Raw genomic sequence first — 16774 nt, forward strand, 5'->3', positions numbered from 1 at the left:
GGATTGAGCGTCTCGTCTCCCAGTGGACAAATACGAGGGTCACTCTAAAAAAAGTGCACACTATTTTTGTAAAAATACAGTTTTCATTCTGCATGTGTGAAAGTTTTACAGTGTGTAGATACATCCTTCCCGCTTGTTTCCGAACGTAGTTCAACCTGTTACTGTGAGTGGCGCCGTCACAGCATGTCTTCAAGATGGCTGCTACACTTGACGTTCGTCAGAAGCAACGTTCTGTCATAGAATTCCTGTGTTGTGAAAATGATACAGTACGAAACGTCCACAAGAGGTTGACAAAGGTGTATGGAGATGCTGCTGTCGATTGCAGTACAGTTAGTCGGTGGGCAAGCAGGTTACATGGTGAAAGTGGGCACGGCAATATTGAGGATTGTCCTCGCAGCGGCAGGACTCGTACTGCACACACTCCAGACGATGTGCAGAGAGTTAACGAATTGGTGACTGCTGACAGACGCATCACAGTGAACGAATTGTCACTCTACGTTGGGATAGGGGAAGGAAGTGTTTGCAGAATACTGAAAGTGTTGGTGCTAAAAAGGGTTTGTGCCAGGTGGGTTTCCAGGATGTTGACAGTGGCTCACAAAGAAACAAGAAAAACTGTATGCAGCGAACTTTTGGAACAGTACGAGAATGGTGGAGATGAATTTCTTGGAAGAACTGTGACAAGTGATGAAACATTGCTCCATCATTTTTCACCAGAGACGAAGAGTCAATCAATGGAGTGGCATCATGCAAATTCACCCAAGAAAAACAACTTCAAAACCAAACCTTCTGCTGGAAAAGTTATGGCTACGGTGTTTTTCGATTCCGAAGGACTCTTGTTTGTGGACATCATGCCAAGTGGAACAACCATAAATTCTGATGCATATGTGACGACACTGAAGAAACTTCAAGCTCGACTGAGTCGTGTTCGACCACATCGGCAAAAGCAGGATGTTTTGCTGTTGCACGACAATGCACGGGCACATGTCAGTCAAAAAACCATGGAAGCGATCACAAAATTCGGATGGACAACACTGAAACACCCATCTTACAGTCGTGACCTGGCTCCATGTGACTATCATCTCTTTGGGAAACTGAAAGACTCTCTTCGTGGAAAAAGGTTTGAAGATGATGACTCCCTTGTGCACGCTGCCAAAGAGTGGCTCCAACAAGTTGGTCCAGAATTTGACCGTGCGGGTATACAGGCGCTGGTTCCAAGATGGCGTAAGGCAATTGAGAGGGATGGAAATTATGTGGGGAAATGAAAATATTGTTCCTAAAGGATGTATCTACACACTGTAAAACTTTCAAACATGTAGAATAAAAGATGGATTTAAAAAAAAAATAATGTGCATTTCTTTTGGAGTGACGCTCATATCTTAACGTGTGTGGTGATAACGTTTGAATGGAATCATTTCGTGGCTCCATTGTGATGGGTGTTCCGCTTTCATCTGACTGCTCCTTATATTTTGATCTCGCTTTCTGTCAAATCTTCACCAACTGGCACAGGCCCTTTGGATAAAATAAACTGTTATGATCTTCACTTTTCTCAGCCGATGTAAATATTACTTTGTTTTAATATAAACAACCAGGGAAATAGTCTCGCAAACATACTGAGAATCATTCTTCTCTTAAAAATTTAAAATGTGTACTTCATTCAGGTTAAAAGAATGCTGTTTGCTTATCTTAGATAAAAATCGCTAGGCAGACGCTTACATGTCACCAGTGTGGAGCGAAGGAATAAATACAATAAAAACACCTCAACTGAAGACTGAGCTTACTTTCTTTATTGTTATTACCATTAGAATCTTTACATTAGATCACCACGAATGAGTTATTATTAAAAAGCAGAAACGCTCTTTTATCCAGAAGCAACATCATAAACAACGAGAGGTTGTTAGTTATAGAGTAACAAGTATTGCACGAGAGTCGAAGTACAGATTCAGCAGACTCTGATGTTCCGTTTCTTGCGTATTTTCTTTTTCGTTTGAGGTCGTTGACGATTTCCGATTGCCTAGACAATATAATTGGTTTTGTAAGTAAAGGTTTCAGTGTTTTTTTTTTCATTAGATAATGTACTTGGGATACACACACCCTGAAAAAACTGAAGCACCCAGAAGACATGGTCAGATGTCAAATTAACTTCGTACAAATACACTCCACTGGCGGATATGTAAATGATTTAGATTTGCACTTCTCAGAGACGGGTAGAACGGCCACCAGGCGGCGTTAGTGATGGTTCTGTTTGGTGTTGTTACCAGGCAGGATGGGATAGATAAGGGGGAGCGAACTGTGTCAGATGACGAGTGGACTCTGTGAAGGACATGGAGTTGCCGTTCACTTGTGTGAGTCCACGCTATCGTCTCCTGACAGAGTACAAAAGGGGCTTCGTTGCACTTAGGTCATTGTTTGGCCCGCTGATAGAATCGTACAACTCCAGACATAAACGATGCCCCACGTAATTCTGATATCTGCAAGAATCGCTTTGTTAGTGGAAAATGGTGCAGACAAAGATTACCTGGCTGCTGAAAATCACTTGAACGACGCATTCTAAAAAATTCAAGGAAAAATGCTTGCAGCCGTTATATTTTTAGAATATGTCGTTGAAATAATTTTCGGTAGCGTACAGCTCTTGGAAGCAAACAATGTTAGTCTGAAATATTTTCTTGCTGGTTGTTTTTGTGGCCTATACCGCGTAAGCCTCTTTATCTCTGCATAACTACTTCAACCTACATCCATTGCAACTCGCTTACCGTATTCAAGCTTTGGACTCCCTCTACAAGTCATCTCCCAAGCCCCTCCATTATCAAACTAACGATTTCTCGATGCCTCACGACATGTCCTGTCAACCGATACCTTCTCTTACTCAAATTTTCCCATAGTTATTTTTGCTTAGTTCGATTCAGTATCTCCGCATTAGTTTCTCTGTCTACCCCTCTAATCTTCTGCATCTTTCCGTAGCACTATATTTCAAAGGAGTCAATTCTCTTCTTGTTTGAACTGTCTGTCATCCACTTTTCCCTTCTGTTCAAGGCAATACTTCAGACGAATACCTTGGCAAAATCCTTCCTAAATATTAAATTTATATTCGATGGGAATAAATTTATTATTTTCAGAAACACTTCTCTTGTTTTTGCCAGTCTGTAATTTACATCGTCTCTACTTTGTCCGTTATCTGTTTTCTGCTGCAATAGCAACACTCGTCTACTACTTTTAGTGTGTCATTTCCTAATTCCCACGATACGCCTGATTTATTTCTACTGTATTCCTTTACCTCTGTTTAACTTTCGTTTACGTTCATCTTGGAAGTTTTTTTCAAGACGCAACCCATCATGCCAAAATTAACATAGTTCTTGCAGACCTTAGGCGGGACAGCCTGTATATCCGCAGATTGTAAACTGAATAATGACATGGTATGTTACAAACTGATGCTTCTTGGAAATAAATGAGTCCAATCTGATTGACGAAAAAGGAAACATGGAAGTGAGCTACAGCCTTTACTGTCGACATGCGTATTAAGAAACGGATCTAGTGGATGGGTATCGTTGATATCAGGGAACATAATCGAAATACCATGTATAAAACAGCTTCTAACTTCTGATTAAAAATGAGTTAATAAGTGAAATCTATGACGATAAGCAAGTAAGAGAGAAAATTTTTAGATAAGTTTTGAAACTGTGTTTAAAGTTTGTTGCAAGTCGCTAAGTGGTCTCATTGTCACCCGCAGGGTGAGTATAGTTTGGGTAATTTGCGCTCTTATGTTAAGCAAAAGCTAATTTTTCTCGCGGCTCAAAGTTAATAACGTCATATTTCCTGAACTATATGTCGACAATGATGTGGTTCCGCAGGCACATTCAGTGGTATATGCGGATACTGTCCACAAAACGTGTTGCGAATCGAGTAAGTAGTAGAGAAGTAATACACTCTAAGAAAAAAAAAGGCACACCGCGAAGGAGTTATCCGAATAGGACGGAAATCGTTAGGTGTGATGTACATGTTCAGAAAAACTGGATGATTTATTCAAGAGAAAGAGCTTCACAAACTGAGCGAGTCAGAAACGCGTTGATCCGCCTCTGGCCTTTACGTAACATGTTATTCGGTCAGAGTTGTTGAATGTCGCCGGCCGGAGTGGCCGTGCGGTTCTAGGCGCTACAGTCTGGAGCCGAGCGACCGCTACGTAGCAGGTTCGAATCCTGCCTCGGACATGGGTGTGTGTGATGTCCTTAGGTTAGTTAGGTTTAATTAGTTCTAAGTTCTAGGCGACTGATGACCTCAGAAGTCGCAAAGTGCTCAGAGCCATTTGAACTTTTTTATTGGGTGTCCTCCTGAGAGCGTCTCCTGACACGTCTTCGCTGGTCATCAGGGCTCAGTACGAAGCCTGAAGAGAGTTCCACTCCAGTCAATGAGGTTCCAGGCCGAAGACGTGTCCGGACGCCCCCAGACAGCGGTGGGATACCAACCGGAGTGTTGCCCGCCTTACAGCACGACAGCCACAGTGTTGGTAAGGGTTGCCATTTCCTTTGAGAGCAGGACCTCTTTCGATGTAATCCGCGGCACCCTTACGGAACAGCAGTACGTCGACCATATTCTGCCCCGTTATGTTGCCCTTCACGGCTAGCCATCCAAGGATTCCATTTCAGCAAGATAATGCCTGACCGCAACGGCGAGAATTTCTGTTGCTTGTCTTCGAGCTTGCCAAAGCCTACTTTAGCCAGAAGGGTCGCCAGTTGTTTCCATAGCTGAGAACGTTTGAAGAATTATGGGCAGTACTTCCAACCATTCCAGGATTTTGAAGATGTAAGTGGCGTGTTTTTTAAGTAAGTACCGTTTTGAAATTAAAAAAAAGATGTGCTAAGATATCTCAATAATTTTATTTTTACATGAAAGCCTGTACCTTAATCTACGCACTGACGCCATTACAGGCTGATTCTTCCTTGTTTACGTTGTGTACTGAGTGTTTAATATCCCTCCGATAATCGTGAGTCCCTCCGACTGAGAAGTACGGGCTGATATAAGATTTCTTAGTGCTAAAGGCCTAAAAACGATCGATACTCATCGTGAGATCTGTGCAGCTTACGGAGAAAACATTATGAGTGATGAAATGGTAAGAAAGTGGGTGAGAGCATTTAAAGATGGCCGCACAAATGTGCATGATGAACAACGGAGTGGGCGTCCTTCGGTCATTAATGAAAGTTTGGTGCTGGAAGTGGACAATAAGGTGATAGAAAACAGACGTTTTATGATTTACTCCTTGCGGGATGACTTTCCTAATGTTTCTCGTAGTCTTTCGTATGATATTGTGACCGAATACTTGAATTACCGCAAATTGTGCAAACGTTGGGTACCGAAAATGTTGACGAATCTGCACAAAACCAAACAGACAGTGTATTGACTTTCCTTGAGCGGTACCACAACGACGGTGAAGACTTTTTAAGCAAATTGTTACGGGCGATGAAACATGGGTGGCCTACGTCACACCAGAATCAAAGCAACATCCATGGAAGTTGAGCAAGGGCATCGTTTTGCTGTAAGACAATGCCCGTCCGCATGTGGCGAATCAGACCAAACATCTCATCACGTCTTTTCGATGGGAAACTCTAGATCAGCCTCCGTACAGCCCCAATCTTGCGCCCAGTGACTACCATCCGTTCCTGCACTTGAAGAAATACGTGGGCGGTCAGCGTCTTCAAGACGATGACGAAGTCAAAACAGTGGTGATGCAGTGGTTCACAAGTCAGGCGGCAGACTTCTATGAGGAGGGTATTAAAAAACTGGTACAACAGTATGACAAGTGCCTCAATATTGACGGAAATTATGTAGAAAAGTAGATTAAGGTACAGGCTTTCATGTAAAAATAAAATTATTGAGTTATCTTAGCACGTCTTTTTTTAATTTCAAAACGGTACTTACTTAAAAAAACACGCCTCGTAAAGCGGCAAGTGGACAGAATAGGGCTTGATATCTCAACGGCATACAACGACTCTATCAGTCGATGTCAAGCCGAATAACTGCTTGCATAAGGGCCAGAATGCCTTGCAGAAGCACCAGAGTGGATAAATGCATTATTAACTTGCTCAATTTGTGATGCTCTTTCTCTTGAATAAGTCATCCAATTATTCTGAAATTGTAATCGTTTGTTTGTCTGTACATGTGCATCACATCTACCGATTTTCGTGCCATTCGGATAATTCCTCCGTAATGTGTCGTTTTCTTGTCTTAGAGCGTAAATTAAAACGCCATGCCTGATGTGGCAGTTTAATTGCATGAACAACAAAAATGTAGTAAGGGATAAACATTTTTTTCTTTCCTTATTTTGTGCTAGCTTTCAGCGGGAAAATGTTTCGTAAAGGTTTGAAAGTAAGTACTGCCATTGTCAAATACTGGTTGAATATAATATGGGTATTTGTGCGCTGAGAGAAACGCAGTTTCTAACTGTAATACTTATCTTCCTTTCAAAACGTTAAACATAAGACTATAACGCTTAAAAAGTAGATTATGACTGCATTTTCAATTTTTAGAGTCGGTCAATAATCAAACAAATCATTGAAAATCAAATTTTTGTTGCCTGTGTAAGCAGGGTGAGAGGCAGCCTGCAAACAGTACTGGGTGTCGTGAGCTGGGTTAGCCGTTTAGTATAAGGGTTGACGAAAAAGTTTCCTTGGAAGGCCACACTAATCCCTTGTCTACAGGTCATTTTTTGTATACCGGCGGTGTCACATTGGGTTGAATGTAAGCTGCAGTGATGTCCTCATATGGAAACTTTTTGGTCATGCCTTATAATGTAGATAGTCTGTGGCACACCTCGAAGTAGTCGTGTCCCTTGAGGTACTTGCAGGGCTCGAGCAGGCTGGCGTTGAGCTGCACGGGCTGCGGGCAGGGGTCGCTGGCCGTCCAGAAGAAGACGTTCCGCTGGATGTCGTCGGGCCCCACGTCGGTGCTGTTCACGATCACGTCGTACAGCCGCACGCGGCGAATCTCCGCGATCTCCTCCTCGCTGAAAATGCTACACCGCCACCAGCACGACAGCATTACAACCACGCCACAGCGACTAATTCGTGTTCAGTACAAATGATTGTTACAATAAGAGCGCAAGATGTGAATCTTAAACGAAACATGGTTTTCTGTAGCAAAGCATGGTAATATTTACTGATTTTTAATGTAGACATTTGAGAATTATGTAGTGAGCAACACATACGGTAAATGACCTTCACAGCTTTATTGGCACTCTTGTCGTGAATTTTTTAATAGCGGTTTTATATAAACGTAGAGGTATTTCGTTTAATTTCGCGTTATAATGCTTGGGTGGTCGTGGGCTTGTTGATGTTAATCCGAGACTTAAAACTAAACAGAAAAAGTCAATAAGTATAAAATCACACATGTATGGCAGCTATTTCCGCCCGTGTCCTTTTCCTAGTCTGTTACATATGGAAAGAAAGAGCCAGCCATGACGAAACTATTCCAACTTGTATGTAAGATATATGAGCCAGGCGATATAGCCTCAGACTTAAAAAAGAATGTAATTATTCTAACTGCAAAGAAAGCAGGTGCTGAAAGATGTGAATATTACCGAACCGTCAGTTCAATAAGTCATGGCTGCAAGATAATGACACGCACCATATACGGAAGAATGGAGAAATTTGTAGCAGCAGACCTCGGAGAAGATCAGTTTGGGTTCCAGAGAAATGTAGGCACATGCGAGGCTATAAGACCCGAAGACCTATCTTTGAAGATAGTCTGAGGAAAGGGATTTGTAGACTTAGACTAAGCTTTTGACAATGTTGCCTGGAAAACACTCTTCGAAGTCCTGAAGATAGCTGGGGTAAAATGCAGGGAGCGATGGGTTATTTGCAATTTGTACAGAAACCAGATAGCAGTTATAAGAAGCGAAGGGCGTGAAAGGAAAGCGGTGGTTGAGAAGGGAGTGAGGGTTGCAGGCTGCTCCCGCTGTTGTTCAATCTGTACATTGAGCAAGCAGTAAGGGAATCCAAAGAAAAATATGGAGTAGGATTTAAAGTTGAAGGACAAGAAATAAAAATTTTGAGGTGTGCCGATGTCCTTACAAAGGACTTGGAAGACCAATTGAACGGAATGCACAGTTCCTCACAAGGAGGACTGAAAATGAACAACAATAACAACAACAGCAAAACACGGGTAATGGAATGCTGGTAGGATTAAATAGGGAAGTGAGGCAATAGCAGCAGTCAATGCGTTTTGTTATTTATGCATCAAAATAACTGAGAATGGCCGAAGTAGAGAGGATACAAAATGCAGACTGGCAATAGTAATAAAAGGAAAATTTGTTGACATTGAATATAAAATTAAGTGTTAGGAAATCTTTTCAGAGGTATTTTACGAATGTGAAATGTGGACGACAACCTCTTGAAACAAGAAGAGAACAGAAGATTTCGAATTGTGGTGCTATAGTAAAATATTACAGATTAGATGGATAGATCCAATAACTACTGAGTAGATGCTGAACTGAACCGGGGGAAAAAGAAATTTGTGAAAAAACTTAAATAAAGGAAGAGATCAGTTGATCCTGAGATGTGAAGAAATCATGACTCCCTATGAACTGCAATTTGAAAAGCAGTTCTACAAACGAATGTTATAAACGAAGGGTATGGATAAAGAACAAAATGAAGAGGTAGTAAAAAGCATACTGAACGTAACAAAACGACACTGTCAAATTTCGAGAGGTTGTAGAGGATGCCTGGGGAGCTATACAGAGGACAGGAAGTCTTGCCCGGAAACGCCATCCAACGTTGCTACAGAGACTAGGCCACAACATATAGTAGTGCGTTTCGTTACAGGTTCATTTAGTAAGCACGAAAGAGTCACGAGATGATCGAGCAATTGCTGTGGCAGATGCTACAAGAAAATCGTTCTGCATCACGATACAGGCTATTGTTAAAGTTCAAAGAGCACACGTTAACAGAAGAGTTAACAAACATACTGCTTCCTTCTTCGTGGATCTCTCGAAAATACCATGAAGATAAAGAGAGATTCGAGCCCACACGGAGGCTTACTGGCAACGCTCTTCCCGCTATCTATTCGCGACTGGAACAGGAATACAAAGTACCCTCCACCACACGCCGAAAGTGGCTTGCGGAGTGCAGATGTAGACGGCAAATGACGGTCTGCGAGCAGTGCGTGGACGAGTTCAGCAACATTTATCTTCTTGAATACTGTCAGGTATTCAACTAAATACACAGGGAATACAATTGTGAACAACGTAAAGTGGAACCATCACATAGTAAATTTTGCATTTTGTGGGGAAAGCGAACCAAAGACAGCGCTTTTTTGGCAGAAGGTGGAGCAGATCTACTAAAGAGACTGCATACGTTACGCTTGTGCATCCTCTTCTAGGAAATGGCTGCGCGCTATGGGATCTTTACGAGATAAGTTTGACGGAGTACATCGAAAAAGTTCAAAGAATGGCAATTCGTTTTGCGTTATCGCAATATAGGAGAGAGGGTAAAATGAATATGACAAGCGTGTCGGGGGACAGTCATTAAAAAAAAAAAAAAAAAAGACCGTTTTCGTTGCGGCGAGGTCTTTTCACGAAACGTACCACCAAATTTCCCCTCCAAACGACGAAAATATTGTGCTGACTTCCTCCTACAGAGGGAGATACGGCATCGTGGTGAAATAACAGCAAGCAGAGCTCGCGCCGCAAGATTTGTGTCCACTTTTAGCACGTACTGTTTGAGAGTGAACTGTCGAAAAATAGTCTCAGATTGGGTCTATGATACGTTACCGATATTCAACGGCTTCAGCACCTCAGTACTATATTTTACTTATTTTAAACCTCATTAGTCAACTTTACATCCTTTTAGGGCTCTTGCCATTGGCAATTTCATCTTTCCTGGATGTCTCAGCACAATTATGTGTAGTCTGCCCCAATTTCTGGTAAGCATTACTCACAGAACAAAGGGTTCCATTGTAAATCCACTTCAGTTGTGAATGATATTTCATTGGACGACTACTTTCGGTGAATTTTAGCTCCATCGTCGGGTGCCATACAGTGGTTTGTTAAGTCATAGGTGTGGGAATGGCAGGCCAGTTAATCACAACAGACCCAACTGGCGTCTTTTAGGAAGCGCAGGAGCAGCAAGAGGCCGCTTTCCGCACCAGTACATAATGAACTGACAAACTTCATGTGATCGTAGGTGGTGTTTCCAGAAACTAACTGAGGATGAGTGCTGTTTCAGCAATGTCATCCAATGGCGCTACAGGCCTTCGATTGAGCGAACGCCTGCTAGATAGGCCACCCTTTCGGCACCAAACGTGAGCGTGTAACGGACTGCAAGTGGATCTTCTCGCTAAAGGCACACCTCTATGTGATTACAATACATTCTTAAGTGTCAGGCGGAGGGCTCATAGAGCCACTCTCAGATTCTTCGAATCCGTTGCTTAAATTATGAATAAAAGTCATCAGCAATGGCGGGTGAAGTCCGGCATAAGAAATCACTCTAGTTCCTCCAACGGCCTTTTCAAAGAGGAGCGGACAGATGTTCAGGGCACTCTCTTGCCCTTGGGGTGGGAAACAGCCACAAAGCTCGGAAGAATCATCAATGATCAACGGCATGAGTATGCATAGGGCAATGGAAATTACTGCTTTAAAGACAAATAATGTGTATCCTCAGGACAAATGATCTGCAATTGAAAAAGTGCCATGATGATGTTTCCATTGGCAAAAGATTCCCAATTAGACTCTCATTCGGATCTCTGAGAGGGGACTGCCTAGGGGGAGATGACAATGAGAAAAGGATGGAATAATCAACGGAGAGATAACATTCTACGACCTGGTACATGGAATGCCAGAAATTTTAACGTAGGAGGAAAGTTAGAAATTCTGAAAAGGGAAATACAAAAGCTCAGTTCACAAGCACCATTTGGAAAGTAAGTTCCGATTGGTCGCGAAATGGAAACCACTGTGAAAATCAAAAATGTTTTATTTGGAACAGTCAGGTACACCTATCAGCTACATTTCTACATAGTCTCTGCTACGACTTAGACATTTGTCGTACCGTTGTACCAAATTTCCAATACCGTCGTCATAGAAGGAAGCCGCCTGTGCTTTCCACCAGTTCTCCGTGCTGGTCTATGGCTCGTTATCTGTGCCAGCAGTTCATGTGAGCAGAGATGAAACTAAGAGGGAGCCAATTACGGCCTGTATTGTGGGTCATCAGACACTTCCCATCGAGAACGCTGCAGGAGCGCCGTGCGGGGTAGCCGTGCGGTCTAAGGCGCCTTGTCACGGTCCGCTCGGTTCCGCCCCGTCGGAGGTTCGACTCCTCGATGGGGCATGGGTGTGTGTGTGTGCTGTTCTTAGCGTAAGTTAGTTTAAGTTAGATTAAATAGTGCGTAAGCTTAGGGGCCGATGACCTCAGCAGTTTAGTCCCTTAAGATCTTACCACAAATTTACAAAAATTACTGTAGCAGCATTTTCATTGCCCCTGTGGAGTCCGGCAGAGAGTTGTCATGACGAAGGAAATGCATGAAGTTATATTATGTGGGCTGCATGACATCAAGCGGACTCTCTTGCCAGGCCCTCATGCTTGGCGAGAGACGCTATTTCCTAGATATCTTTACGTGTTCGCTGTGCGCTCAGAACTGTAAACAGTGACGTGATAAAATCGTCGGGCATATTAGAGACGCCGCCCAATACATATGTGCAAAGTTTTATCGGATTTTCAGTATGGTTTCCATTTTGCCCCCGATCGGACTTACTTCCCGAATAGCCCTAGTAGATATAGTGGCAAGCTGAAGATGAAGAGATAGAGAAAGTAAATGAGGATATTGAACTAGTAATTCAGCACCTAAATGGAGATGAATATAATCGTGGGGGATTAGAAGGTGGTCGTAGGGGAATGAATAGAATAGAGGGTTACTGGAGAATATGGTCTAGACAGTAGGATGAGAGAAAAGAAAGACAAAATGAGTTCTGCAATAAATTTTAGATGGTAAGAGCTAATATGCTGTTCAATAATCATAGAGGAGGAGGTATATTTGGGAACGACCCATAGACACTGGAAGATCGCAACTGGATTACATCATGATCAGACAGAGATTCTCAAACCAGACATAGTACTGTAAGGACTATCCAGGAGTAGATATAGACCCGGATCATAATTTAGTAATGATGAAGAGTTGACACAAGTTTAAGAGAATCGCGCAGAAGATACAGTGTGGAAGAAACTGATACTGAAGTACTGAGGATTGATGAGACGCGTTTGAAGTCTGCTAAGGATGTGGATATTGTGATAAGAAGAATAACAGCAGGCAGGTAACTTGAAGAGGAGTGATATAATTAAAAATGGCAGTTACAGATGTGGTACGGTCAGACATAGATACAAGGAAGGTAACTCCGAAGGAACCTTGGGTAAGAAAAGAAATACTTCATCTGACCGACGCAAGGAGGAAGTATAATAATGTTCAGGGCAAGAAAGGAATACAGCAATATGAATGACTTAGGAATGAAATAAACAGGAAGTGCAGGGCAGACAAGGCGAAATATTGCAAGGAAGATGTGAAGAAATTGAAAAATAAATGATCGTCGGAAGTTCTCAACTCAGCAAGGCGAAAAGTGAAAATAACCTTCGATACAATTCAAACTAAGGGTGGTAACATTAAGAGTGCAGTCATAATTCTATTATTGAAGACAGAGCAAAAAGGAGATAGATGGAGAGAGGAGAGTACACTGAAGGCATCTACGAGGAGGAAGAGTTGTCTGACTGCCTGACAGGAGAAACTGGAGTCGATAGATGAGACATAGGGGATCCTGTACTACAGTCAGAACATAAAAAAGCCTTGGGAGGAAAGACAAAGGAGAAATAACATTCCAACTGAATTGTGGGAAATGGCAACCAAACTGCTGTTCAAGTTAGTGTGTAGAATCTACGAGACTGGCGATGTACCTACAGAATTTCGGAAAAATACCATGTACACAGTTCTGAAGATAGTTTTCGCACCCATCTGCCTTTTCTATCACATAGTTGGCTTAACTTCTTATGCATCCATGGTGCTGACAATAATAATATACAGAAGAATGGAAAAGAAAACTGAAGATCTTTTAGATGACGATCAGTTTGGCTATAGGAAAAGTAAAGCTACCAGAGAAGCAGTTTTGATTTTGCTCTTGTTAATGAAAGTAAGATTGAAGAAAAGATTCGTTCCTACAATTTGTACATGTAGAAAAAGCGTTTGACAAAGTGAAATGGTGCAAGTTGTTAGAAATTCTGAGAAAAATAGGAGTAAGGTACAAGGAAAGTCACATGATATACAATATGTACCATATATAAGAGAACAATAAGAATCGAAGACCAAGAACGAACTGCTCGGATTAAAAATGGTGTGAGACAGGGATTTAGTGTTTCGCCGCTACTGTTCAATCTATACCTCGAAGAAGCAGTGACAGAAATAAAAGAAAGGTGAAGAGCAGGATTACAATTCAGGGTTGATAAGATACACTGATGGCATTGCTTTCCTCAGTGAAAGTGAAGAAGAATTACAGGTTCCGTTGAATGGAGTGAACAATCTGATGAGTACAGAATATGGATTTAGACTAAACCGGAGAAAGACAAAAGTAATGAGAAGCAGCAGAAATGCAAATAGTGAGAAACTTAACGTGAAAGTTGGTGGTCACGAAGAGGACGAAATTAAGCAATTCTGTTACCTCGCAAGCAAAATAACCCATGATGGGCGAAGCAGGGGGGATATAAGAAGCAGACTAGCACAGGCAGAGAGGGCGTTCCTGGCCAATAGAAATCTACTGGTATCAAACGTAGGCCTTAATTTGAGAATGCACGTTTCTAGCTCAGACTTGTTTGATAGTGAATGATAGATAGTGGTAAAACGGGAACATAAGAGAATCGAGGCGTTCGAGATGTTGTGCTACACTGGAATGTTGAAAGTGAGGTGGACTGATAAGAAGTGACGAGGTTCTCCGCAGAATAGACGAAGAAAGGAACAAATGGAAAACACTGACAAGAAGAATGGACAGGATGCTTAAACATGTGTTAGGCCATCAGAGAATATCCTCCATGGTACTAGAGGGAACTGTAGATGACAGCTGAAGACAGAAACTGGAAATTTAAATAAACAGTGGGCGCTATCGAGTGAAACAAAAGCTAAGCGGCTTAGAAACCACAATTCCTACTGAATTATATTCTGATCCTCAGTAATATGAAAGTATCAGCTCTGAACGAGAAATGACGCCATGTCAAATATGCAGCCACTGTAATGATTTTTGTATTGAGGTAGGACAATAATAGCGTAAACTCTGGAATACAATATAGTACCGATTATGAGTGGCACAGATGCGAAAAGTCCTTGGTATGGATAAACGTGGCGCTAGATTCCATTGCCATCGGTGAAGGTATCAAGTACGAAAGGATGTAAGTGGGTCGCAGAAATTTTCACGTAGTCAAAAACTGTCGTCTTTTATTAGATTACCACAGGTCCCTTGGAATTCCAGACGACTGTCCCCCATAGCATAACACTGTCCTCACCGCCGTGCATTTGAGGCATGTTTCGGACAGACGTTGGCCTGAACGACGGCGTTTCTGACACAACCACAGGCCTCGTATAGCAAGAAACGTTGTTCATCCGATAAGGCGACACGTTTCAATCAATCCACGGTGAAATTTCGATGATCTCGTGCCAACGGTGTCGTTGGGCCAACATGGGAACGCGTAGGATTCGTTTGCTGCAGAACCACGTGTTCCACAATGTGCACTGGACGGTGTATCCGAAACACTTGTGCTGCACCAGCATTGTAAACTGTTGTCAGATGTGCCATAGTTCTCCGCATATTCTGCTTTACAGAGGGGGAAGCTTCAGACATCCATGTCCTATGATGAGGTGAGGACGCCCAACTCCTTGTCGCCCACACGTTTCACCGTCCTTGAACTACTTTCCACAGGTGCCCCTGGTAGCGGAAAGCGAACTTCTGATCAGCTTCACCGTTCGCGATCGCTTGTTTCCAGGTGTTAGGCCATAACAATCTACCCTTTGTCAAAGTCTCTTACATCAGAGTATTTTCCCATTTGCGACCTGTATGTTCGATGATTCCCCAATAATATTCTCTCTATCTTCTGGTAAACCTTCCGGGATGTAAGGTCGTGGTCCATGAAACTCTTCAGCTCCTAACGTTTCGTCCAGAGCTGAGCTGGACATCTTCAGAGGGATGTTTCTCCTCCGGTGAACCTTGCCGACTGACGGGTCGGACGTCTGAGAGCGACTTATATATCGCAGAAAGTGGGCGTGGCCAGAGTTACACGTGATATGCAGAGATAATCTTTGTCAGAGATAAAAACTTAACTATCGATCGTCGTGATCTCGTCACGGATAAAACTGTCTAGCAATTCTGTAGTGCTACTGTCCAAATATCACTAAGTTTCATGGTCTCTTCTTTCCGATTAAAATTATCCCTATGTTTATATATTTCAATTGCTTCTCTACAAAGCCGTGGGTAATAGTTCGTCGTCGTAGATAAAATTTTTGTTTCGGAAAACTTCACTTGATGATTTCCTGGCTGAAAAGCGTGTTCTGGTACAGCCGATTTATCTGTTTTTCCTAATCGGCAAAGACTTCTGTGTTCTTTTAACCGTGTATTTACACTTCTTTTTGTTGTTCCAATATAAACTTTTCCACATGTACACGGAATTTTATATACGCCACTGGCTGATAGAGGAGCGCGTTTATCTTTTACAGACCGGAGAACATGACAAATTTTCTTCGTTGGTCTAAAAACAGGTCTAATATCATGTTTACTTAAAATCTTTCCAATCTGATCCGTTACTTTCTTTATAAAAGGGAGAGAGACTGTATTCTTCCATCGTTTTTCGGGCTTGTCCTTAGGCTTTTTGTCGTTTGGGTGCAGAATTCTGCTTACTTCTTTCTTTGAGTAGCCATTTTTCTCAAAAGCGTGCTTCAGATGTTTTAAATCGGCGTCTTCTCTCTGCTTATGTATGTCTCTCTCCGCGTCGCGTGCGCTCAGCACCACCAAGCGGCATTTCTTCTTGCAGTGGTCAGAGGCCGTAATGTTTTCATCAGTGTAGATTGGACGAACGCAAAATGAGATACACCAGAGATAGTTTATACGAATTTACAGTTTGAATTTCAAGCTGTAAGAATGTCAATTTTTTCCTTGGTTCTTTGCAGCTGAGCTGTTTCTCACAGTAATCAACTAGCAGTTCATATCAATTAAGAGGATTTTTTTCAAAGTCTTATTAGTCATTAAATGTAACCACAGCGAGAGTCAGAAATGTGTTATATGCAACATTCAGCTACACCTTCCAGTTACTGCTCTACATAGTCGCCGCTCCGACTTTGAGATTTGCCGTAACGTGGTACCAACTTTCCTATATCCTCGTCATGGAAGGCAGCCGCCTGTGATTTACACCAATTTCCTACGCTAGGTCTGCAGCTCGTTGTCTGCGTCGAAATGCTGACCTCATAGGCAGCGTGAAGGTACAATAATCGATCCAATACTTGAAGTGTCGAATCTACCATTACCCTTCTTTTGCTACAGCACAACGGCATCTCTGACGGGGACGGGAGAGATTGGCATCTGGAGATGGTTTGGCGCGAAGGTGTGAGTCATTAGTGCCGGAACATGGCTGCAGAGCATATCCCGATTGACCGCGCTTTGACAATCGCGCGAAAAAAATGAAGCATTTTGTTGACAGAATATAGAGAATCGTCTCACAGCCATCAAACGAGTAGAACGTGTATGTGTGTGAGCAAAGTGAGAATTTTAAAGTTTAGGATT

The 16774-nt window shown here is 42.4% G+C and overlaps 1 protein-coding gene across 1 annotated transcript in view; it reads right to left on the minus strand.

Annotated features, from left to right (window-relative positions):
* LOC126174871 (dual oxidase) overlaps positions 1 to 16774 on the minus strand; it is a 557146-nt gene that overhangs the window by 72346 nt on the left and 468026 nt on the right. Inside the window, exon 10 of the mRNA XM_049921282.1 lies at positions 6799 to 7000. Within this exon, the coding sequence (XP_049777239.1) occupies positions 6799 to 7000 (202 nt within the window). The remainder of the gene's footprint in view (positions 1 to 6798; positions 7001 to 16774) is intronic.

This window comes from Schistocerca cancellata, chromosome 3, assembly GCF_023864275.1.
Source record: "Schistocerca cancellata isolate TAMUIC-IGC-003103 chromosome 3, iqSchCanc2.1, whole genome shotgun sequence".
Classification (NCBI taxonomy): domain Eukaryota; kingdom Metazoa; phylum Arthropoda; class Insecta; order Orthoptera; family Acrididae; genus Schistocerca; species Schistocerca cancellata.